This window comes from Thalassophryne amazonica, chromosome 16 (genome assembly GCF_902500255.1).
Source record: "Thalassophryne amazonica chromosome 16, fThaAma1.1, whole genome shotgun sequence".
Classification (NCBI taxonomy): domain Eukaryota; kingdom Metazoa; phylum Chordata; class Actinopteri; order Batrachoidiformes; family Batrachoididae; genus Thalassophryne; species Thalassophryne amazonica.
Genome location: NC_047118.1, coordinates 56226268 through 56252501, shown reverse-complemented (window position 1 = coordinate 56252501; position 26234 = coordinate 56226268). Strand labels below are relative to the sequence as shown.

Genomic DNA, 26234 nt, shown 5'->3' with positions numbered 1-26234 from the left:
CCACAGAAAGGATTATGTGGGAATGTAGCTGAATTAGAAACTTTTTCATTCTCTCTCTGTCTCTTTCAAGATATGTCAGGATTTTCATGTTACTTTGTTTTTTGTTTTTGTTTTTACATAATAGAATCAGAAATAAACATTTGATGTGTTCTTCATGTGCACTTACATCTGCAGTCTATTTACTTACACAAGTAGGGAATGCAAATATTACTTACAGAAAACTGTGAAAGAATTAATGCAAAAATTTAGGAAGGTGAATAAAAAATCTGCTTCAGAAAGAACTCAAAAGCTTCAGCATCAGTGAAATGGTATCAGAGTGTCAAAAAGCAGAAGTATTTAGTGAGGAGGTTTTTGTCACAGAGAATCACTGTGACACATACTCAGTAACAGAGCCGTCCCATGTTTTACAGTAATAGCTGAGTCTGACTGCTCCACATTCTTGATGATCAAGCGATAATCAGATTGTGACTGATAGGTTGATGTGAATTTGGAAGATGAGAAACCAGAACCATACTTTGGAGAGTTCCAACTGTGATGATTCCTCAACACAAACTGAGGAACTCCTCCTGGAATCTGTTTGTACCAGCGAGCTGCACGATCAGTAACAGTTCCCAGACAACAGCAGGCTTCTGTGTCACTACGGTCACATCACTGACACCTGGAAAGAAGAAGATGAGATGAAGAGAAAGCCACAGACTGAGCTGAAAGCTGCAGTAAGTCAGCCTCCTTACATGTTAGAGCAGTGATGAGAGTGCAGAGGCTCCCCAGCATGTTGTCACTGTGTGCTCACAACGGACTTGGAACGTGGAAACCTACTGCTGACACATTAGAGGCTGTGGAGGATGACCAGAGGAGGTGCAGGAGGAGCAATTTAATACCACACTCAACATCACAGTGATTGACAGGAGGAGGAGGAAGCACGTCACTTATTATGCAAACACCTGACCTTTGACCTCAGCATTTACATTTCATCTGTAAATAAGCAGAGGAGGCTTGCAGGTGCATCCTGGGAAGGAAGACAGAGTCGAGGTGATGTTTCACTGATGGAGGATTAAAATAAAAGATCCCCCCAATAAAACGATAATTAATGTTTGGAACAGAGGTCACCGATCCTGGCCTGGGAATTAGCAGTCGATGAACACAGGAATTATTATTGCCATGAATGCTTCTTTGCATGTCATGCTATTTTTTTAATTTTTTTAGTGTTGGATGGAGATCATCGGTTGCTCTCTGGGACATCCTGAGAAGTTGTGCAGTCATGAAAACATTGCTGCACAATACAGTTGACCTAAAGTTGAGACCAGTATTTATTAAAAATTGGTTTTATTTATTGTTTGGCTTTCACGATATTGAAAATTAAAATATTGTATTTAAAGTTGTGACCAAAAAACATATTTGCAATTATTTTAACTTTTTTCTTGCAATTTAGTCATTTAGTGTGGAAAAACAAAACACGATTTTCAGTGTTGAGAATTTTCAAAACAGAGCATTTGGCTCATAATAAGTACATTTCCAACAAAGGTACACATTGTGTGATTTTTGTTTAAATGTCAAACCTTAATTTTGAAAAAAAATGAAGGAATCTAAAATACAAAATAAAATATTCTGTTTAACCACCAAATGGGGCACATACTAAAAGGTGCAAACATTGCAATCAAACATTCATTTTCTATACCCATGTATTCCAATTAAGAGTCACGGGAGCGCTGGAGCCTATTCCAGCAGTTAATGAGCTAGAGTTGGGGCAAACCCTGGTCATGCTGCCAGTGTATTGCAGGGCCATTATACATATACATAGTAACCAAATCATCAAACCTGCATGTCTTTGAAAGTGGGAGGAAGATGCAGCACCCAAAGGGAACCCACACATACACGGCAAAACATGCAAACTCCACACAAAGGACCAGTCGCCTCGTACAAAGCAAGCATATGCACAAAAACGTGATGTATGTGTGTCACCATGCTAATGTTCAGATCTATCAAAAGTGAAATGGCCGTGGAAATATGGGGTGCGCCAAGCAAAAATCATGGCTGGCATATGCATTTTTCTACAGCTGGAGAGAAGCCAGGGGTTGTCTGTGCCCACACACATGCTGACCACACTGGGCTTCTTGGAAACAGGGGCATTCCAGCTGGAGCTGGCTGATCGGTCAGAAGCGTGCCAGTCAACCTTGAGCCAAGCCATGCCAGCTGTGTGGAACGCAGTTATCCGAATGTCATCCAGGTACATCACATTCTAACAAGCACAATTTGCAGCGAGAGCCTGTTTCCTTAATGTAATGCTATTGACTGCACACATATTGCTATAAAGGCACCATCACGTGATGACTTTGTTTTTGTTAGTAGGAAACATTTTCATTCCATCAATGATCAACTCATATGTGATGTGCAAATGTGCATCAGGCTGGAGGCTGGAAGAGTGTGAGATGGGTGAGTACTTGGCTGTGTAAATAGTTTATTGGTGTAATAAGGCAGTGCAGTCTCATTTGAACCCCTGCGTGATATTGTGGCATTAGACCATTTCTGGGGACAGCCTGGTGTTGCGCAACACAAACACAGCATCACTTCAAATGGAAAAACTGTGTACTGTTTTGTTTTCAGCTGCAATCACCAAAGCAGTCACAAAAAGGGCAGTATTTTTCAGTTTCCAGTGGAGAAGAGAAGACGAGGCATATGGGAGAGGTCATGTCAGTAGGTTTTAGCCTACATACTTTGACAGAGTAGCTACGTTCTCCTGTTTGCACAACCACCTTGACATGTTTGAGCTCTGAGTCATAAACAAACCACAACACATGTCTGCTTTACACCACATTGTCACTTTTTCTTTGCATTTTCACTTTGTTTGCCATGTAATTTGTCCAAAAACTCAGAGATAGTGCCATGTTTGTAATGGGGACATATGATGACTGTCCCCGGATGTAGGATTATTGCATCATATTTTAACCCTTTAGCGCCCGCCCTCAAACAACACTGCACTGCTCAATTTTTCTGAATGAAAACCAGCGTGGGCACATTTGGGCATGTGTGCATTCAAAGGTGTTATTATTAATGTGTTTTCTTTTTCTTGATCGTGAAAAAACAGCTGCAGATTCTCAAATACTGTGTTCAGTATTTGTCAATAAACGCATGTGTAAAGTTGTGGATGTCACACACTGTCAGCCGCGGATCACCTCACTTTTTAACTTAAGTGTATGTGCACTGCACTGAGCTCAGAGCAGTTCGGCCTCACACACACACTCCCACTAATATACGAGGGCTGTCAATAAAGTTACGGTCCTTTTTATTTTTTTCAAAAACTATATGGATTTCATTCATATGTTTTTACGTCAGACATGCTTGAACCCTCATGCGCATGCGTGAGTTTTTCCACGCCTGTCGGTGACGTCATTCACCTGTGAGCACTCCTTGTGGGAGGAGTCGTCCAGCCCCTCGTCGGAATTCCTTTGTCTGAGAAGTTGCTGAGAGACTGGCGCTTTGTTTGATCAAAATTTTTTCTAAACCTGTGAGACACATCGAAGTGGACACGGTTAGAAAAATTAAGCTGGTTTTCAGTGAAAATTTTAACAGCTGATGAGAGATTTTGAGGTGATTCTGTCGCTTTAAGGACTTCCCACGGTGTGAGACGTCGCTCAGCGCTCTCAGGCGGCGTCATCAGCCTGTTCAAGCTGAAAACCTCCACATTTCAGGTTCTATTGATCCAGGATGTCGTGAGAGAACAGAGAAGTTTCAGAAGAAGTCGGTTTCAGCATTTTATCCGGATATTCCACTGTTAAAGGAGATTTTTTTAATGAAAGACGTGCGGACGGGTCCGCGCGTCGGGACGCAGCCGCCGCGACGCTCCGCCACAGGAAAAACACCTCTGTTGAAAGCCTTAAGGACAAGTTGGAACATGTCCTGCCTGTTAAACAATTTCTCATATACTCACTCCACTGAAAGCCATCAAAAGCCGCCTGGATTTTACAAATGGTTATCAACACGGAGGTGTTTTTCCTGTCCCCGACGCGCGGACCCGTCCGCAGTGGAATATCCAGATAAAATGCTGAAACCGACTTCTTCTGAAACTTCTCTGTTCTCTCACGACGTCCTGGATCAATAGAGCCTGAAATGTGGAGGTTTTCAGCTTGAAACAGGCTGACGATGGCGGCTGAGAGCGCTGAGCGACGTCTCGCACCGTGGGAAGTCCTTAAAGCGACAGACTCACCTCAAAATCTCTCATCAGCCGTTAAAATTTTCACTGAAAACCAGCTTAATTTTTCGAACCGTGTCCACTTCGATGTGTCTCACAGGTTTAGAAAAAATTTTGATCAAACAAAGCGCCAGTCTCTCAGCAACTTCTCAGACAAAGGAATTCCGACGAGGGGCTGGACGACTCCTCCCACAAGGAGTGCTCACAGGCGAATGACGTCACCGACAGGCGTGGAAAAACTCACGCATGCGCACGAGGGTTCAAGCATGTCTGACGTAAAAACATATGAATGAAATCCATATAGTTTTTGAAAAAAATAAAAAGGACCGTTACTTTATTGACAGCCCTCGTATTTCCAATTTCATGTTTATTCCATTATTTATTCCAAATAAACTACCCGTGTATCTCCACGTCCTTTCCAGTGATCCGCAGCACGCACTTGGTGTAGGACCTGTTTACATGAAATTGCATGTTTCAATAGGGGAGTGGCCAGGGAGGAGTTTGGTGCGTGTGCAATTGAGCTTATTTCAATGTTCAGTGAGATGTACCAGCCCAGTCTCACGTTTTTGTTTTTTTTGTTGTTTTTTTTTGCGCGCCCGTCACGAAATGAGTCAAATTTTCGTGACAGGGTCTTTTTTTTTTTAACTCACTATTGCTAACCCTACTCCTACCCCCAACCCTAACCATACCCCCCCAACCCCCCCCTCCCCCCAGCTTCACTTTTAATTTCGTGCAGCCATCACAGAATGAATTAGAATGAATTTGTGCCGTGACAAAAACGAGGCACTTTTCGTCACAATATCACAATCAAGTAGAATAATGTAGATTTTGTGCTGCTGAATCATGACTTGCCATCAGGCAGGGTTGGATGTACAAACGCAACATGCTTCAATCCATGCATATGCACACTTTGGTACATCTGGATATTTTTCTGCTTACACCCGTTTCTGGGTTTTGGCGTACGCCATGTTTCTGTTGGAAATCTACACAAGTCTTTGTACATCAGGCCCCATGTGGGAAGCAATCACATGACCTTCCTGCTGTGACGCAGCAATGCAAACCACTGAGCTGCTGTGCTGTTCATAATCAAACATTCAATGAACAAATTAAACCTCAAGACCATAAGCTGACTGACGTCTGACATATTTGTCTGAAAAACTATGACTTTTCTTAATATTTTATCATGAGTTAAACCATATCAATCAAGTGTTCACCATAGCTACAGTGACCTGATCTGGATATGACTTATTTTACATGTCCACTGATTGCCAAATCATGTTCTTGCTCATACATACAGTGAGGAAAATAAATATTTGAACACCCTGCGATTTTGCAAATTCTCTCACTTAGGGGTCTGAAATTTTCATCTTAGGTGCATGTCCACTGTGAGAGACATAATCTAAAAAAAAAAAAAAAAAATCCGGAAATCACAATGTATGATTTTTTTAAAATAATTTATTTGTATGTTACTGCTGCAAATAAGTATTTGAACACCTGTGAAAATCAATGTTAATATTTGGTACAGTAGCTTTTGTTTGCAATTACAGAGGTCAAACATTCCCTGTAGATTTTCACCAGGTTTTCACACACTGCAGCAGGGATTTTGGTCCACTCCTCCATACAGATCTTCTCTAGATCTCTCAGGTTTGGAGTTTCAGCTCCCTCCAAAGATTTTCTATGGAGTTCAGGTCTGGAGACTGGCCAGCCCACTCCTGGACCTTGAAATGCTTCTTACGGAGCCCCTCCTTAGTTGCCCTGGCTGTGTGTTTGGGGTCATTGTCATGCTGGAAGACCCAGCCATGACCAATCTTCAATGCTCTTACTGAGGGAAAGAGGTTGTTTGCCAAAATCTCGCAATACATGACCCATCCATCCTCCCTTCAATACGGTGCAGTGGTCCTGTCCCCTTTGCAGAAGAGTGCCCCCACAGTATGATATTTCCACCCCCATGCTTCACGGTTGGGATGGTTTTCTTGGGGTTGTTCTCATCCTCTAAACATGGTAAGTGGAGTTGATTCTAAAAAGCTCTATTCTGGTCTCATCTGACCACATGACCTTCTCCCATGCCTCCTCTGGATCATCCAGATGGTCACTGGTGAACTTCAAATGGGCCTGGACATGTGCTGGCTTGAGCAGGGGGACCTTGCTGCCCTGCAGGATTTTAAACCATGACAGCATCATGTGTTACTAATGTAATCTTTGTGACTGTGGTCCCAGCTCTCTTCAGGTCATTGACCAGGTCCTCCTGTGTAGTTCTGAGCTTTCTCAGAATCATCCTTACCCCACAAAGTGAGATCTTGCATGGAATCCCAGACCGAGGGAGATTGACAGTCATATTGTGTTTCTTCCACTTTCTAATAAATAATCATAACAGTTGTTGTCTTCTACCAAGCTGCGTGTCTGTTGTCCTGTAGTCCATCCCAGCTTTGTGCAGGTCTACAGTTTTGTCCCTGGTGTCCTTAGACAGCTCTTTGGTCTTGGCCATGGTGGACAGGTTGGAGCATGATTGATTGAGTGTGTGAACAGGTGTCTTTTATACAGGTAACAAGTTCAAACAGGTGCAATTAATAGAGGTAAAGAGTGCAGAATAAGAGGGCTTCTTAAAGAAAAATTAACAGGTCTGTGAGAGCCAGAATTCTTGCTGGTTGGTAGGTGTTCAAATACTTATTTGCAGCAGTAACATACAAATAAATTATTAAAAAATCATACATTGTGATTTCCGGATTTTTTTTTTTTTTTTTTTTTAGATTATGTCTCTCACAGTGGACATGCACCTAAGATGAAAATTTCAGGACCCCCCCCCATGATTTCTAAGTGGAACAAATTGCAAAACCGCAGGGTGTTCAAATACTTATTTTCCCCACTGTATTATGGTATTTCAGCATCAAACAAGCTACACTCTAAAAAAGGAACTGCTGTTTCAACTAGAAAAATTGATGTAACAATTGCATAGACTTTATAAAGTTATTTCAACAGTCAACTGAATTAATGCCTCTGGTGATTTGTTGATGAATAAATAATCACCATCTGGTGATTGTTGATGGATGGATAAATAAATTAAGTTGAGAAGGAATCATTTCCAACCTTGTCTTTTCTGTGTGGAGTTTCCATGTTGTTCCCTTCAGGTGATCTGGCTTCCTCCCTAATCCAAATAGAGATTAGGTGACTTGGTGACCTACAATTGAATGCAGGTATGAATGAGTTTGTTTTTTTCTCTGTGTTGGCCCTGCATTAGACTTGTGTCCTGTCCAGAGTGAACCCGCCTCTTGCCAGATGATCTCTGGGATGGGCTCCAGCCCCACGTGACGCTTTTGGAATCATCAGGAATGAGTGAATGAATTAATTTGTTTTTAATGCAGTGGAGAATTTCATTCAGACCTGGATTGTGATGATTTGGTGGTTTATAGTTTCTTGTAGTTTGATTTTTTTGTCACATTTACTGCAGTAGAAACCTTGAACAAGATACTTTGTGTCAATAAAGATTCATAAGAAAAGAAACATCAACCAGATGTTTTTAAATTTAGTTAAATCAAACATTTTGCTTAATCAAGACAATATCAAAGATTAGAATTCAAGATGTCCCATCAATCCATCTGCTTTCTAATTCCATTATTCCACTAAAAGGTCACATGGGGCGGAGCCTATGAGTCTGACTTTACCTGTCTTGTTTTTTCATTTATTGTTCAAACGTCGATCAGTTTAATATTTAAGTGTGTGAAAAAGCAGAAGTATTGAGTGAGGAGGCTTCTGTGTCACCACAGTCACACCACTGACACCTTATTGTAAGTCCATCATTTTCTGTACGCACTTACTCCAATAATATTGTAAATAAAGTAAGTCCCTTCGGCTGCTCCCTTGTTTTCACTTGGGGTCGGCACAGCAAATCCAAGGTGGATCTGCAAGGTGAACTGGCCCAAGGCCACACACAGGCCACTTTGCTTGTAATATATTGTGGCAAGCTGTGCAAAAGAATGAAAACTGAGATGTTTTTACTTTTACACACTACACTTCCCACTCACGGTAATGGCACCAGCTTGATTCCTTGTCCGAATACCACAGTGATTGAGTTTGTACACACAGCCGTACAAAAACCTCCCCACTTTCACTAATGAGGGCACACTCACACACTCATCTTCAACCGCTTAGTCCAATTATTGGTCGTGGGGGGCTGGAGCCTATCCCAGCAGTCATAGAGTGCGCGGCGGGGTACACCCAGGACAGGACGCCAGTCTGTCACAGGGCCACAAACAGACAAACACATGCACACCTATGGACAATTTAAAGATTCCAATCCACCTAACCCTCATGTCTTTCGATGTGGGAGGAAACTGGAGAACCCAGAGGAAATCCACGCAAACATGGGGAGAACATGCAAACTCCACACAGAAAGGCCACAGGTGGTAATTGAACCCATGAGAATCAGAATAAGAATCATAATTGCCTTTATTGTCATTGTAATTTGCATTACAACGAGATTTGAGTGCAACTCCAAAACGGTGCTTTCTGTGGTGCGAGTAATTTTTAGCCAATATAAAAGATAGTGAAATTTAACGGTAAATTACTTAGAGTATATGTACAACTAATATAAACATAAGGTAAAATAAAATGAGGCAACAGTGCTAATGACTAAGCCACCGTGCTGCCCAGGTTTCTAAATGTCCTAATTACATTTTATTCGAATGGCATGTCAGTTTCACCCTGCATCCTGTTTTACTTTGGCAGGCTTCTCTGTTCTTGTTTGGTTGGCTTTCTTCCTGTAACACTCACACCTGAACTTATTCAGTCATCAGTACATCTGCAGTCAATTGTAATCAACTCCCAGTCTATTTAAACTCTGCTGACCAGTTTCTTGGTTGATGGTTGGGGTTAGCTGTTTTCGCTCTACTGTTTTCTGTGTTTGTCTTCCAAGTCAGATGTTTTCCTTTAGATCTGTATTTTCTTTGGTGACCTTTAACTCTGCAGTTTGATTTTTGGACTTTGTGCTTTGAACAGTGAACACCTGGATATGGCCTTGAACTAAATTTGGCTTTGATTAAATAAAACAGTTTCCTGTTTTTTTTTTGTTTTTGTTTTTTTTTAATCCTGCTGGTTTCTGCATTTGGAGTCACATCTGAACATAATCTTAACAAATATATAAAATAAAAAAGGAAATTAAGTGTTTGTAGACCCTCGGTGACTTCACATACTTTAGTTGAGCAACTTTATTCTGGAATAACTGAACCTTTTTTTTTGAAATTCTTCATGATTACCAACTCAATTTCTTTGAACATGACCATGCTTCCTAAATATTATTAATAATAATAATAATAAAATCCTTTCAAACAGTAATGGCATTAATTCTTACACAATGCTAAAATATACATTTAATTTAAATTTGAAACAAATTGCAATTGTTTTTAAAAACAAAAATTCAAGGTTTTATGTACCATATTTTTCAGAGTATGTCACGTTTATTACTTCATGTAAGAAGCAAAATCAATCATATTCAGAATTAATGACTTTCAGATTGAGACTGACCAATTTTGATATTATTTTATTATTATTATTATGCCACTTTAATGTGGGTGGTGCCCCTCAAGAAATTAAAGTAAATTTAAGATTTCATTAAATATTATGTGAATTTAAATATGCTTCAGCCCCATACGACCCTTAACTGGAAGAAGTGAGCAAAGCAAAAGAATGAATGAAATGATTGAATTTAATTCAGTGGAAAATTTCCCTCTGAACTGGTTTTGGATGATTTGCCAGTTTCCAGATGCTTCTTCATGTTTGATAGCTCTCACATTTACTGGAGCAACAAGTGTAAACTTTTTTTTTTCACCTGTGAACAAGACACATTGTGCCAGTACAGATATATAAGAACAGAATGTGAAAACAAATTTAGTAAATTTCAAATATTTTTCTTGGCAAAAAACTCTAAAGTACATACACATATACACCTTTATGTACTTATCCGGGATCAGGTTCTGGAGAGAACAGTTCCAGCGGGGTCCCCAGACTATCACATTAACCACCTCTGACTGGGAGATACCGAGGTGTTCCCAGGCCAGTGTGGAGATATAATCTCTCTACCTAGTCCTGGGTCTTCCCCGGGATCTCCTCCGAGCTGGACGTGCCTGGAACACCTCTTTAGGGAAACACCCAGGGGGCATCCTTACCAGATCCCCGAACCAACTCAGCTGGCTCCACCTAACGCGAAGGAGCACCAGCTCTACTCCAAGCTCCTGGAGAAAGACTAAGCTTCTCACCTTATCTCTAAGAGAGACATCAACCACCCTCCTGAGGAAATCCATTTTGACCACTTGTACTCGCATTCCAGTTCTTTCGGTCATGACCTAACTCTCATGACCATAGGTGAGAGGAGGAAAGAAAACTGACCGGGAGATCAACAGCTTTGACTTTTGGCTAAGCTCCCTTTTCATCACAACAGTACTGTAAAGCGAATGGAATACCACTCCTGCTGCGCCGATTCTCCGGCCAATCTCACGCTCCATTATCCCCACACAAAAAGCTAAAATCTAAATGGATTTTGGGATATGACAGTACCAATGATTTATAGAGTTTTTTTTAAAGATGTTCCATCTATCCATTCAGTTCTTGAACCCATTTATTCCACTGAAGAATCAGGTGAGGCTGGAGTGTGTGACTCTGTTGATAATGTGTATTTATTTGTTCCCTTTATTGTTCAAACATCAATAAATTTAACAATTGCCACATAAACATGAAATAATCCATGAAGGTGAATAGAAAAAAGTGGCACAAGGAGCTCATCAAAGCTTCCACATCAGTAAAAATGTGTCAGAGTGAAAAAGCAGAAGTATTTAGTGAGGAGGTTTTTGTCACAGAGTGAATCACTGTGATACGTGTTCACTAACAGAGGTGTCCCACGTGCTACAGTAATACACAGCTGAGTCTGACTGCTCCACATTCTTGATGATCAAACGATAATCTGATTGTGACTGATGAGTTGATGTGAATTTAGGCGATGAGAAACCAGAACCATAAGCTGGAGAGCTCCAGCCATGATAATTCCTCAACACAAACTGAGGAACTCCTCCTGGAATCTGTTTGTACCAGCGAGCTGTACTACCAGTAACAGTTCCCAGGTTACAGTCCATGGTGGCTGTTTCCTGTGGTCACCGTGACAACAGCAGGCTTCTGTGTCACCACGGTCACACCACTGACACCTGGAAAGAAGAAGATGAGATGAAGAGAAAGAAACAGACTGAGCTGAAAGCTGCAGTAAGTCAGCCTCCTTACATGTTAGAGCAGTGATGAGAGTGCAGAGGCTCCCCAGCATGTTGTCACTGTGTGCTCACAATGGACTTGGAACGTGGAAACTTACTGCTGACACATTAGAGGCTGTGGAGGATGATCAGAGGAGGTGCAGGAGGAGCAATTTAATACCACACTCAACATCACAGTGATTGACAGGAGGAGGAGGAAGCACGTCACTTATTATGCAAACACCTGACCTTTGACCTCAGCATTTACATTTCAGCTCATAATAAGCAGATGAAGCATACAGGTGCATCCTGGGAAGGAAGAGAAAGAGTCAAGAGATGATGCTTCACTGATGGAGGAGGAAAACTTATTTTCAGTTGTAACTCATTTTTCTTAATTTTTTGCAGGATGTTCACACTAAAACTATTTTATTTTGATCTGTGATATTTGATGCCACTGTACATTAATAATATAATTTCATAATGTATGTAATGGTTTTATCTAATTTTTTTTTTTTTTACTTTGTGAAATGTCTCATCATGAAACCATGAAATTGGAATGCATTTCTTCTGAATAAACTGGAAGAAATAACATTTTGAAAAACACTTAAAATTCTGCACTTAATGTGGTTTGTCATAATTCTTTTTTTGAAGAATTTTTTTTAATGAAACACAGCAACGATACAACAGCACCACCAAACATGCATGTAGGTCTATATGGAGTTTCTTTATTCTGAATAAAGTGTGATAAACATTTTTAAAATATACTTAAAATACAGCAATTCATTTGGTATTGATTTTAATTTGATCTAATTTCAAAGAAACAGTTTTTTAATCATAATTGTTTTTATTGAAGGGTTTTTTTTTATGATACACAGCAAAGCCGATACAACAGCGCCACCTAACAGTAACATGTAATACTACAAGCATGCAGACAAATCTTTCAAGGTGACTTTACAATGTTCAACATTCTGTCTCACCTTCATGTGTAACATGTAAACATTGTAAGCAGTGAAGAAGCAGATTTGAAATGGTCATTGTGTCTCCTGCTGTTCTTCAGAGGGACATTCTGACTTCTTGATGTTTTTCTCTGAAGTCTGGGAGCCCAAAGACACTTTACACGTGTAAACCTGATCCCTGTTCCAGTCTGACGTCTCAATGGTCAGATAGCTGCTGATCTGGAAAGTCTGGTCTGGTTGTTGGACAGCGGTGCTGGTAAAGATCCCACTGCTCACTGGACTCCCACCAGACAACCAGGTGACATCAGACAAACCCTTAGACCCAGAGGACAGAACAGCCAGACAGAGCAGAGAGACTTTGTTGGACTGAAGCTCAGCAGTGGACGGAGGGAAGACAGTCAGGACAGGAGGAGGGAGGCTGGAGCCTGAAGACACATGGAGGACATTCATATAAGGCAATGTGAGGAGATATGAAAAAAATGCTTGGGGGGGGGGGACAGACATAATCATGTACTGGACTCTTGAACTGTTGAAAATAATAATTTTGTATGGAAAGATCATTAATGTTGAGAACATAACGTCTCGTAAATTTTTCTTCTGCATCAGTTCCATAATTTACATCTAAAAATAAAATAATCATATATCTGCTGAATTATGCTGCCAATTTGTGAACACAATCTGTTTGTAAAAAAAAAAAAAAAAAAAAAAAAAATAGAAAAAGATACAATTTTTAATTATTGAATATTTTTTTCTCTCAAAGAACAAAGTATGCAAAATGTGTGAGAATTCAGTGTCATGTACATTTAGGTTTTTAAAGATTCGTTTACAATTTTTGGATGCAACATTGTTAATCGGGAGATACATTTTAATATGATGAAAAATGTTTTGATCCATTAAAATTAATAAAAGCAAAATATTTGCCATTCAAGAAATTGTTTGAACGTAAATAAAAAAAAAAAATATATATATATATATATATATATGTTTTAAAGTAACCACAATCATGCAATGAACATGTTTATCTCAATTTGATTGGATTTGATTTGCAACATTTTGAACAAGGAAAAAAACAAAACAAAAAACTGAATAATCACTGACAAACTGACAGAACAATTTTTTTTGTCAAATTTGACCCTTAACATTTCCAAGTAACCAAACTGTAATTTGTAAATTGACTGATATCATGGACACATTATACAGTCTTGAATAATATTTGGAAATTCGGAATGACATTTTTTGAAAATAATTAAATAAAAATAAACTATAATTTAAAAATATGAATTTTAAAGAAAATTTATTTTAAAAAAGATAGTTTCAAAAAAAAAAAAAAAAGAAGAAAGTAACAAACACAACAGTGCAGCATGTCCTTCTGTTTTACCCAAAACCATGCTGCCTCAACAAGTGTTTAAAAATTGGGACCTGTCATACAATAAACCATCTGAATCCCAAAATCATAAATGTATTGATTTCTGAGAGAACTACTTGTAAAACAATAAATTTATTCTATGATATGATGAGTAAAAAAAGTACTTACTTGTGACAATCAGCTTGGTTCCTTGTCCGAATACCACAGTGATTGAGTTTGTACACACGGCCGTACAAAAACCTCCTGACTCTCACTGATGAGGGCAGTGAAGCTGAAACATGTTCAGACCAACTTTCACTGTCAACATCTCATTTTCTTCATCACTGTGATCACAGACAAAAATACTGCAGCACATTTTCTACATTTTCTGTTGTATTTTTCTGTTTCCATTCTTTTGTTCAGAGTATAAATATTATTCCAGATATCATCAGACAATCCAGCAGTGAGACAAAACAATCTCTGAATTTAGGTGACCTTTTCAGTTCGTTTATGACTGAACATTAATTCTCTTTTTTCTTTTTTTTTACATTTTTGTTGTTTCAGATTATTTTGAGTTTTGTCTGACGGAACACAATTAATTCAGTCTAATCTCAGGTTAGCCCTGTTGTTCGAGGTCACCACAATGGATCCAGCAGAACATAATAAGTGTTTAAAATTTAACACCACATGCTTTTCCTGATTCATCTCGAGTTGTACCATCAAGACTGAGGTGAAGCAAACTAACATAAATTTAATATAAGTAGTTTAACATAAATAGTCTTTGTTTTGTGTCCTCCCCTTGGCTTCAGGGTACAAAGCTAATCCTGTTGCTGGGAAGGCAGGGGTGCAGCCTGCCCCAGCACCATAAGGGGACCAACTGGTGGCAGGTGGGTGGAGGAGGGCACACACAGACATGACCAGAGAACAAGTGGACATCGTGGACAAGTGGAGTTTTTGTCATGCAGTAGGAGGTGGCAGGGTGGACGTGGCAACGTCTCAAAAGCAACTGCAGGTAGAGATGGGTGAGTCAAGGCTGACGTCTCAAATGATTTGATAGATTCCAATTGGTTGTGGTTAGTCATTAAATTACTAGCAGCTGCTACTGATTAGTAAACAGATGTTACCAATTAGCAAATGAGGTAAGTGATAGCCTGAATCTTGCTGGCAGAACCTATGTTATACTACATTTCTGCCATCAAGACTTTGGTGAAACAAACTGACATATATTTAACAAAATGAACTGAAGTTGGGGGGGATGAGAAGGGGGGGCCGAATTCCTTCACCAAGGCTGTAGATCCTTCTGGTGGAAGAGCAGGGAATTTGGCCTTCAGGAGCCGATAAGGCTGCCATGTTGATGTTTGGCGGAGAGATACAGAATTCTATTTACTGCAACCCTGACCGTCGAGAGTCCAAATTTATGAAGAATATTCTCTGATCCTCAGCAGTACAATTCCTTTGCAATGCAGTGATTTGATCTGAGATTGAATCCATTTTGCGTTTGAGTTCAAGAGTTCAAGCAGTCTGAGATTACACAGCATTGCCCAACTCATTAATTACGATGGACTGATGAGGGGACAAAATTCTGGAAGCAGCCGTCTTGCTAATATTCCTGTGGGTCAGGGCAGCGCACAAACCAATCAGCACCAATCCTCCCACCATAAAGTGAATACGAATGATTTCTCAACGTCTTCCACAGAGAGTGGAGCCACATGTCACACTCCATTCTCTCAGCCGTCGAGAGCAAAGCCCGCTGGGTAGGTTCCATCCGGGTACGCAGGGTCCCCAAACCCTGATCTCCTTGTCGAGAACAAATGGTGTCAGTGGCGTTGAGAGACCAGCTGATCAATTCCAGAGTTAATCAAAATCATATTTTGAAGAATTCACAGTCTGGTGAAGCTGGGACTTTGAAGGTCGGAGCAGAGATAGAGAGCCATTCATTCTACATTCAACAAAAATATAAACGCAACACTTTTGGTTTTGCTCCCATTTTGTATGAGATGAACTCAAAGATCTAAAACTTTTTCCACATACACAATATCACCATTTCCCTCAAATATTGTTCACAAACCAGTCTAAATCTGTGATAGTGAGCACTTCTCCTTTGCTGAGATAATCCATCCCACCTCACAGGTGTGCCATACCAAGATGCTGATTAGACACCATGATTAGTGCACAGGTGTGCCTTAGACTGCCCACAATAAAAGGCCACTCTGAAAGGTGCAATTTTGTTTTATTGGGGGGGGGGGGATACCAGTCAGTATGTGGTGTGACCACCATTTGCCTCATGCAGTGCAACACATCTCCTTCGCATAGAGTTGATCAGGTTGTCAATTGTGGCCTGTGGAATGTTGGTCCACTCCTCTTCAGTGGCTGTGCGAAGTTGCTGGATATTGGCAGGAACTGGTACACGCTATCGTATACACCGGTCCAGAGCATCCCAAACATGCTCAATGGGTGACATGTCCGGTGAGTATGCCGGCCATACAAGAACTGGGACATTTTCAGCTTCCAAGAATTGTGTACAGATCCTTGCAACATGGGGCCGTGCATTATCCTGCTGCAACATGAGGTGATGTTCTTGGATGTATGGCACAACAATGGGCCTCAGCATCTCGTCACGGTATCTCTGTGCATTCAAAATGCCATCAGTAAAATGCACCTGTGTTCTTCGTCCATAACAGATGCCTGCCCATACCATAACCCCACCGCCACCATGGGCCACTCGATCCACAACATTGACATCAGAAAACCGCTCACCCACACGACGCCACACACACTGTCTGCCATCTGCCCTGGACAGTGTGAACCGGGATTCATCCGTGAAGAGAACACCTCTCCAACGTGCCAAACGCCAGCGAATGTGAACATTTGCCCACTCAAGTCGGTTACGACGACGAACTGGAGTCAGGTCGAGACCCCGATGAGGACGACGAGCATGCAGATGAGCTTCCCTGAGACGGTTTCTGACAGTTTGTGCAGAAATTCTTTGGTTATGCAAACCGATTGTTTCAGCAGCTGTCCGAGTGGCTGGTCTCAGACGATCTTGGAGGTGAACATGCTGGATGTGGAGGTCCTGGGCTGGTGTGGTTACACGTGGTCTGCGGTTGTGAGGCTGGTTGGATGTACTGCCAAATTCTCTGAAACACCTTTGGAGACGGCTTATGGTAGAGAAATGAACATTCAATACACGAGCAACAGCTCTGATTGACATTCCTGCTGTCAGCATGCCAATTGCACGCTCCCTCAAATCTTGCGACATATGTGGCATTGTGCTGTGTGATAAAACTGCACCTTTCAGAGTGGCCTTTTATTGTGGGCAGTCTAAGGCACACCTGTGCACTAATCATGGTGTCTAATCAGCATCTTGATATGGCACACCTGTGAGGTGGGATGGATTATCTCAGCAAAGGAGAAGTGCTCACTATCACAGATTTAGACTGGTTTGTGAACAATATTTGAGGGAAATGGTGATATTGTATATGTGGAAAAAGTTTTAGATCTTTGAGTTCATCTCATACAAAATGGGAGCAAAACCAAAAGTGTTGCGTTTATATTTTTGTTGAGTGTAATTCATTCCGTGATGGCTGCACAAAATTAAAAGTGAAGCAGGGAGTCGGAGGTGGTTATGGTTAGGGTGGTGGGAAGGAGTAGGATTAGGTTATGGTTAAGATTAGGGCCCTGTCCCACTGGCATTTAGGAGGATTTGCGTATGGATTGCGCACAAAATTGGCTCATATTCGCTTAACATCCGCAATATGCATGAAACATGCTTGTATGAGTCGGTTGACACCAGCACACATCTGCAATTATCTGCAGAGGCACATTTTTCTGTTACCAGGATTTTTGAGCTGCACAAAATTTTGGCTGTGGATGACATCCGCCTTACATACTCAATACATACACAAACATACTCAATCTATGCGCTGTACAAGGTCTGTTAGAAAACTATCCGATTTTTTATTTTTTGCAAAAACTATATGGATTTGAATCATGTGCGCTTGCATCAGCCAAGCTTGAACCTTCGTGCGCATGCGTGAGTTTTTTCATGCCTGTCGGTTGCGTCATTCGCCTGTGAGCACGCTTTGAGTGAGCAGTGGTCCTCCCCCCTTGTCGGATTTTCATTGTGAGGAAAATGTCTGAACGATTTGGAGCTTTGCTGCATCAAATTTTTCCAGAAACTGTGAGAGACAGCCAGGTGGAAACCATTTGGAAGATTCAGACAACTTTCAGGGACGATTCTATGGGGATCACACAGATTAAGGGGTGTTACAACCGGTTTAAAGACGGCGCACAATGGCGGAGGGCACGCCGCGCTCCGAGCGGCGATCGACAGGCTGAAACAAGCAGATCATTTCCAAAGTGAACGCTGTGTTGATCCGGGACATTGTCTGACTACCAGAGAAATGGCAGAAGATGTGGACATAGCACTTTTTCGTCACATTCCACTGTTACAGGAGTTTTTGTCATGAAAAGACGTGCGGAGGAATTCGCGCGTCGGGACGGAGCCGCTAATGGCGGAGAACAAAAAACAACGCCCTGATGAAGCCTCACAGGACATGTTGTGGCATGTCCAGCTCGTCCACAATTTCTCGGATAGTCACACGACTGAAAAGCCACCGAAAGCTGTCTGAATCTTCCGAATGGTGCAAGAGCTGGGCATGTCACATGTCCTGTGAGACCAACACGGAGGTGCTTTTGTCCCGTGCCATTAGCGGCTCCGTGGCGAAATCCTCCGCTCCTCTTTCCATGACAAAAACTCCTGTAACAGTGGAATGTGCCAAAAAAGTGGTATGTCCACCTCTTCTGCCATTTCTGTAGTAGTCAGATGACGTCCCGGATCAACACAGCGTTCAGTTTGGAAATGATCTGGTCGTTTCAGCCTATTGATCGCCACTCGGAGCGCAGCGTGCCCTCCGCCATTGGCAAAATTTCTGGAAAAATTTGATGCAGCAAAGCTCTTAATCGTTCAGACATTTTCTTCGCAATGAAAATCCGACGAGGAGGGTGGACCACTGCTCACTCAAAGTGTGCTCACAGGTGAATGACGCAACCGACAGGTGTGAAAAAACTCACGCATGTGCACGAAGGTTCAAGCTTGGCTGATGCAAGCGCACATGATTCAAATCCATATAGTTTTTGCAAAAAATTAAAAGGTTGGATAGTTTTCTAACAGATCTCGTATATTCGCCGTCATCTGCTGATATCCGCACCTGACAGGGAATTACGGCTTGGCAGCGGACTGGGACAGTGTGTAAAATGGATAGTTTGCGTGCCCGTCATGTCCACATCACAAACTAAAATAAGTTGTAGCGACTGCATAGAGTGGCCACGAATAAAGCATTTTTATTATGTCTGCTTTGCATCTGATTTGCGGTGGATGCAAATCAGATGCGCTGTGTTCACAGCTGGACGCTGTTCTTTGTTCTACCGGCTGCCACGCGCTCTGTGCTGGATGCTGCCTGTATAAAATAATTATTTCGTGGTGGATTAATCATTTTATTCTGCAAATTGCCTCTTGAAAATGGCAATAATCTAATCACCTCCTGCATCACAGAAGAAGCTGCAGCTGGGCCGTTCATGCGCGAATGGATAACAAGCTGCAGAAATCATTTTAAACTGCCTAAAAAAGGTAATTATTTGACTTGTTTACATTGTCAAGGCTTGATAAAACAGTTGCATGTTTTTTCCTTCTTGTCTGCAGCTGTTACAGTATTTATTCCTATGTTTATAACAGATTTAACTTCTTGTTATAATTGTTCAGACGAGCTGTGCTCTGGTGCGATCCGCTGACTTTACCACTCGCCCTGTTCACTGCTTCTTTACTCCAATCAACTTGTCCAAGTTCAGCAAATGCTCCAGAAGCTGTATTGTTGGTGTGAATAGTGATGCCACAGCCCGAGTGTGCTTCATTTATGACCACAATGCAGATGCCATGCACGTGCAACACATGCGGGTGATTCTTTAACTACGGGCACTATTGGCCTTGTAAATGTAATTTCCACCACACCATTGCCTTACAATATAAAGCGCCTTGGGGCAACTGTTTGTTGTGATTTGGTGCTATATACATGTGCTATGATGTCACTGTTTATTTCCATAGAAACTACCCAAACAATCTTTCATAGAAACTGTTTAAAGGGACATGACAATGTTGTGGTGGAAATTACGGCAATAGTGTGGGACAACTACATTTTGTTTAAAAAATGACAACAGTTGTATGACATTGAATACCCCAATTATGTTTTGATTATTTTACTGATATTTTATTCAGAGATATTTTAAAACATTAGAAAAAACGTTTCTTTACCATTCATTTTTATCATTGAAGATCAAAAGTCTGGGTGTGGGACAAGCACAAAACGGCAATATTTGCATATAATGATGCTGAAAAAAGGTGAAAAAGTCATCATAGACTACTAGAACAAATTTCTTAACACACTTTCATTGTAAAGATAACTATAAAAGTGTGAAATGTCCCCTTTTTCTCTTTTTCATACAATATGATCAAAGGACATAATAAGTGCCCGTAGTCTAAGAATCACCCATGCGCGATGCATCATAATACACCCGTAATACTGCCGTGATAATCGCACTGCATCTGATCCGTTTCCTCACTACATGCGTTATACAACCATGATTGTTCATCATATATTCGCTAGATATTATTAAGATATTATCAGGGCTGTCAGACAAGGAAGGCTGGAGACAAATGCAGTACTTGACAATGTAGCTCTGGTTCAAGGATGCGTTTACTGAAAGGCTAAGCTGGGTTCGGTTCACAAGGAGGCAGTCCAAGAGAAGCAAACAAATCCAAAGCATCAGGCAATGGCGTGGTCAATATAACAGGCAAGTGGTCAAAACACAACATGGAAGCAGGACCTAGAATGAACAAGGAACAGAGCTAAAAGCGATGGCACAAGGCACAATGATCAGGTGAAAACTCAGTGCAACCAGTGGTGTTTAAATACTCCCAGTGATGAGTGTAGAAAGATCCAGAACAAGACGTGATCCAACCAGAATGAAACGCCCCCACCAAGCTCAAAGAAAGGCAGACAAGAGAAATGTGGACCAGAAAACCCAAGCAAGATACACCCAGCCAGAAACAAAAACCAACAGCACAATATAGGAGAAAACATAATACATGACATATATCCGTAATTCATACTGGGACATTTGTCATTTTTGGCCATTTTTGTTGCGGACGACAACGAACGCCCGTACTTTGTATACTCAATTCATGCGCAATTAATCCTCTCCCCAGTGTGCCAGGGCCCTTAGGGTCTGAGTAGGATTAGGGTTAATAATAGTGAGTTAAAAAAAAAAAAAATGCCGTCATGAAAATTTGACTCATTTCGTGATGGGAGAAAAAAAAAGTGAGGCTGGGCTGGGTTGGGGTCCCTGACCCAGATAGATTGCTTGTATTCTGTTTTTTTTTTAACGTAATTATTGTATGGCCTTGCCTTATAATATAAAGCGCCTTGGGGCAACTGTTTGTTGTGATTTGGCGCTATATAAATAAAATTGATTGACTGATTGATTTGCATGCTATAGCAAGCCGGCACTGGGTGAGTTGCTCCTAAACACAGCTAAACAGAACTGTGCCAGATGAGAGCACCTACAAGGTTCCTCCCACCAAAACACTGCAGATGTGACAAAAGTGGTGAAAGAGAGCACAGGCTCTCTAGCTGCTGTGGCAACCAGGGACACATAACGTACAAGACCGTTGCATGCATGATGGCATGTAGGTCCTTTACAAGCCAGCGAGGCTGAGGAGGTGAGTTTGGACAGCAGGAGAGATTGCAGAGGATAGTACCAAGAGCAGAGTCACCTGCCCGGACCCCTGATTCGGCTACTGAATAGACCACAAAAGCTTGTGGATAGGAGAGAGAACATGATGCCAAATGCACTGATCTCTTAGCTGGGCTTGCTGCTTCTGGGCTCCCCCAGAGCCAGTGTGCTGGATCACCACTGTACCAGATCCCTTGTACAGAATTTTGTAAGCCGAAATGCACAGGAAGACAAGATAGATAAGCTTTAACTGTGCCGGGGATAAGCAAGGAGCTCCATGCCAGAACACGACAGACAGACAGTGGTGAAATAAAACTCAACATTACATGGGCCTGTTTTCTTGGTAACCAGCTAACCTGGTGAGCTAGCACGAGTTTTGCAAAATGCAGCTAGATATGCGAGAGTAGCACCATAAACTACCCCAAGTGTGACACGCTACTATGTGGTTAAGCAAGACTCTCCAGACGATGTCTTACCACCACCAGAAACTGAAGCGAGCTAAGCACGTGACTTTGGCAAGAGTCTAGGTAGCGAGATGGGCGTAAACCTCAGGCCAGATGTAGGAGGCATAGGAGCAAGGGCGCTTACGTCCCAGCCACTTGATAGAATCAACAGACAGGCCCCGCTGCATAGCCGTCATGGCAGTATGAATGTGAAAAGAGTGAGGAGTGAAATATTTGGCAGAGAGCCTGCATGCCAACTTGGAGGTATGCTACACTATATTTCTTCTCAGAGAAACCAGTGCAAGCCAAAATCTTATCAGGAACAACTCTACTCAATTTAAGAAATCTGACGTGATCAGATGTGCACAGATCAGAATTACAGAGTTTTATTATAAAACGTGGGGAAAAAATGTTTCTTTCATTAAAGTTGTGCATCATTCATACATGTCAACCCCTTTGAGGGTCCACCTGTATAACCAAGTGAGAAAATCCACAAAATCAACATAAAATCCTTATAACCTCCAAATCGCACCAAAATCAGTTTTATTACAGTCTTTAAATTTGAGAGTAAATTGGAGCACCTGGAGGAAACCCACAAAAACATGGGGAGAACATGCAAACTCCATACAGAAAGGCCACAGGTGGGAATTGAAGCAGTGATCTTCTTGCTCTGAGGCAACATGCGCTAACCACAAAGCTACCGTGCTTATTATTCTATATGGTACAGACAGATATCAGGGGTGGTGGCCAAGTGTTTAGTGCACTTGGTTTCAGTAACAAAGGTTCCTGGTTTGAACCTCACCCCTGCCACATTTCACTGGGTAATGTGATGTTGCAGCAGGAAGGGCATCTGGTATACATCTTGTACCAAATCAACATGTAGACCCTCCTTGCATCTGCTGTGGTGACCCTGAGTAAAATCAAGGTAGCAGCCAAAGGGACCTAATATATTTGTAAATTTTACAAAAAAAAAAAAAAGGAAAAAAAAAAGGCTTAATATCAGCATGGCCACATGAAAACATTAAAATTACAGATTAATCTTTTTTAATTACAGGTTTAAACTGTTAAATTTACATAAACATATATGGGCAAACCATTTACATATTTATTGTAATTTTGACAGAATTCCCCTGGCAACCACAGCTGCCAGAATTTTTCCGTAAAAACTGGATTTTTTTACAGTGTAAAAGCTGAATTTTATTTCTTGTAAACCAAAAGAATCCATTACCCACATCACGTTTGTCTGCTTATCTTTTATTTAAAACAGAAAAAGTCACAGACAAGTACAAGAGCGTACAGTTTAAAACTGTTCATATTTTAATCTCAAATGATCAAACTGAGCTGAAGAAAGAGTGAAAATCATTAAATTATCTTGACAGTGGTACAGTCATAAACATCTTACAGCGTGTTTTTTATGTTGGACACATTTCTGTGCATGCGTGTAATCGACGTTAAGACATGCATGCATTAAACGTCGTCAAAAGATTATGAAAGTTATTTTTTAATGTCATGTATTGAACTTGAACATCTGTGTAGTTAATAAAATTATCTCACGGACAATTCGTTCACACGTGCATGTGTAAAAAAAAAAAAAAAAAAAAAAAAAAAAAAAACGGCTGCTTCCCTCAAACTCTGTCATAATTGTAAATTAAATGACAAAAGAGACATAAGTCCTGCTCACAGGCTGGCTGCCATAGACAGGAAATCGTGACGTGACAAGATGAAAAGTTCAGATTTTTCAACTTGGGGAGGAGGGCGACGTGACGCAATGCGATATCGCGCCACAAACGTGACAATCGCTCAAAATCACTTAATTTGCGTCGCATTGCGTGGCTTGAACATTTGTGGCGCCACAACGCGTCCTTCCATAGGGATTACATGGCAACCTGTCGCCGCCGTCGCTCGCGTGTCGTCCGGTGTGAACGCGGCATTACTGCCTTATCAATAGATTTTTGAACATCATTCATGCAATTAGAGCTGCATTCCAATTCCTCAGACAGCATTTGTGTGGTACTTAGTAAAATGCACCAAATTCACACAGCCAGCATAAATGAAGGGAACCGGCACATTACTGTCTTCCTGCGTTAGTACTGGGGAATATTTGTACGGTGGCCGTACTCCTGTGTGACTGTTTCATCGAATGGCATCCAAACTGGCTTCCAAAATAGCAACCCACCAGCATTCGGAGCAGTCTGATCATGTCGGCATGTCCTGATTCTGCCCCCGATGAGCCAGACCACTCCCCCCCGTACCCCCCCTCCACATCCTGTTTGGGGTCCGCAAAGGAAATGTAATGTGCAAAGTCTGTGGCACGCAACCATCATGTGCACTAGATGTGAACACTGCACAATCACACCAAATACACCGTGTGTCACTGCGTGTCAGGGCATCTTTGTGATGCGCTGGTGCACACTCGACTATGTGGATGGGGTCTAATAGCCATGATATCATGATAATACAGATAAATCCTCTGACACATGAGGTGGACTGACAATGGAACTGTGATTACATGCTCATTCTGGATGTTATACCGTGATCAGAGGCGCTGTGCGTCAGCGCGTCTCCACTACGACCATTTTGACGGGGTCTAACAGCCATGATAATATAAAAATACAGATCTTCTGACACGAGATGGACTGACAATGGATCTGTGATGACATGCACATTATGGGAGTAAATGGCACCGCTCATAGTCTTTGACTAGCCGTGGGGCAGGGTGCCACGCAGCTGCATGTGATGTTATAGCTAAGATGATAATCATACTTCACGTACATTATGCAACCCATGAGAGGACATGACCATGTATCTGTAACAGACTGGTCAGGTGAGCTGCGCAGCAATCAGTGCGTTTCAGATCTGGCTGAACGGGCTGTCACTGTAAAGCTCAGCATAACGTGTTTGACTGTGACATAAAGCAAGTTTTTAAAAGACAAAAAATAAAAGATGACAGGTTGAATCTGCACCCCTGCTGAGGAAGAGGAGACAGTGGAGGGTGAAATAGGGGCCATCTGCGCTCTGGACTCCAAACGCGCACACGCTGACGCACACACACTTAAGGAGAAAACTTCAATATAAACAAACTGTCTGCCATGACTGTTTCATTTTATTTTATTTATTTTTGCAATTTTTGCAGAGAAGCATCACTGTGTTTTGAATTTGAGAGTGCTGCGTTTGGTTGGTTTGCAGTGGCTGGTGGTTGTGATGCTTGCAAAGTTGTTTATTTTTACCTGAAATCTAGCACAATTGTGTAGCTATAAATGACTGTTCTCCTCCCTTCCCTGTTGGCCAGTCAGATATCTGCCCCAAATGTCACCAGCAACTTTACCAGCTCCAGGTTCCCGTCAATGACAGACTGATGGAGCACTGTCTGTCCTTCTGGGCCAAAGGAGATGATGCTGAATTTGGAGTTTGTCATGATCTGCAGCAACGAGTGCACCTCCTTGGTGATGCCTTTCTTCACTGCATCTTGGAAAACCCTCTGTGGCGCAGGACATGATGAAGCGTGCGCCTGGTTCATGATCGCAGCTCGGCTGGAAGGTTTTGGACAAAGTAATTCTGCCTGCACCAGAAAGCTGATAATCATCTTCCCCTGTCGAGTATCTCTGCTCAATGCTGCAGGTGGGTTAAGACCAGTCTTTAGGTTATTTTAAGATGATGCGAGCGCGACACCCAGGAGTGTGACACGGCAAGTCTTCAATCCCCCGCTTACGCTCCACACAGACCTCAGGAGCCGGCTTTGTGGGGTTTAGTGCTGTTGTTTTGGTTGTATTCTTTGTCTTGGTTATTTTTTCGTGGGGGAAGGTTTATGTCCACATTCGACCTCCACTCTGGGTAGTCGACCTGGATTCGGGTGCTGCTGCACTCTGAATTGCGCAAATCATTCCAGCCGGCTTCATACCACATTCTGGGTATTCACGGCTGTACAAATGTCTGTCTCATACGAATGCAGCTCAGATTCTGTTGTTCTTTCCAATCTGTGTAATTTGTACGGCATTTGTGCTCCAGTGTGACGGCGCCCTGAACAAAACTGAACATAGATTTTTTTTTTTTTTTAAGGAATTATTTATGCAGTGGTGCAGCATGATGCGGTGCAGCATCTGCAGTGATGCGGTCGCTGTATCGGACCGTCATGGTGAAGAGAGAGCTGAGTAGGGGGGCAAAGCTCTCGATTTACCGATCGATCTACGTTCCGATCCTCACCTATGGCCATGAGATTTGGCTCGTGACCGAAAGAACGAGATCGCGAGTACAAGCGGCCGAGATGAGTTTCCTCCGCAGGGTGGCTGGGTG

At 41.8% G+C, this 26234-nt stretch overlaps 1 protein-coding gene and 1 long non-coding RNA gene across 4 annotated transcripts in view; both read right to left on the bottom strand.

Annotated features, from left to right (window-relative positions):
* LOC117527790 (immunoglobulin lambda-1 light chain-like) overlaps nt 1-26234 on the bottom strand; it is a 38161-nt gene that overhangs the window by 6243 nt on the left and 5684 nt on the right. For 2 of the 3 annotated variants that reach the window (XM_034190289.1, XM_034190288.1), the window contains exons 3-4: nt 13903-13936; nt 12672-12793 (exon numbers count right to left, since the gene is read on the bottom strand). In XM_034190289.1, the coding sequence (XP_034046180.1) occupies nt 12672-12793; nt 13903-13936 (156 nt within the window). Of the gene's footprint in view, nt 1-12671; nt 12794-13902; nt 13937-25692; nt 25701-26234 lie in introns of all 3 variants that reach the window. The other variant, XM_034190290.1, reaches the window with a different exon arrangement.
* On the bottom strand, nt 528-11324 carry LOC117527800. The gene is made up of 3 exons (XR_004565605.1): nt 11274-11324; nt 11187-11192; nt 528-590 (listed from the first exon to the last, which is right to left on the bottom strand). It is a non-coding gene; the product is annotated as an uncharacterized LOC117527800 (long non-coding RNA).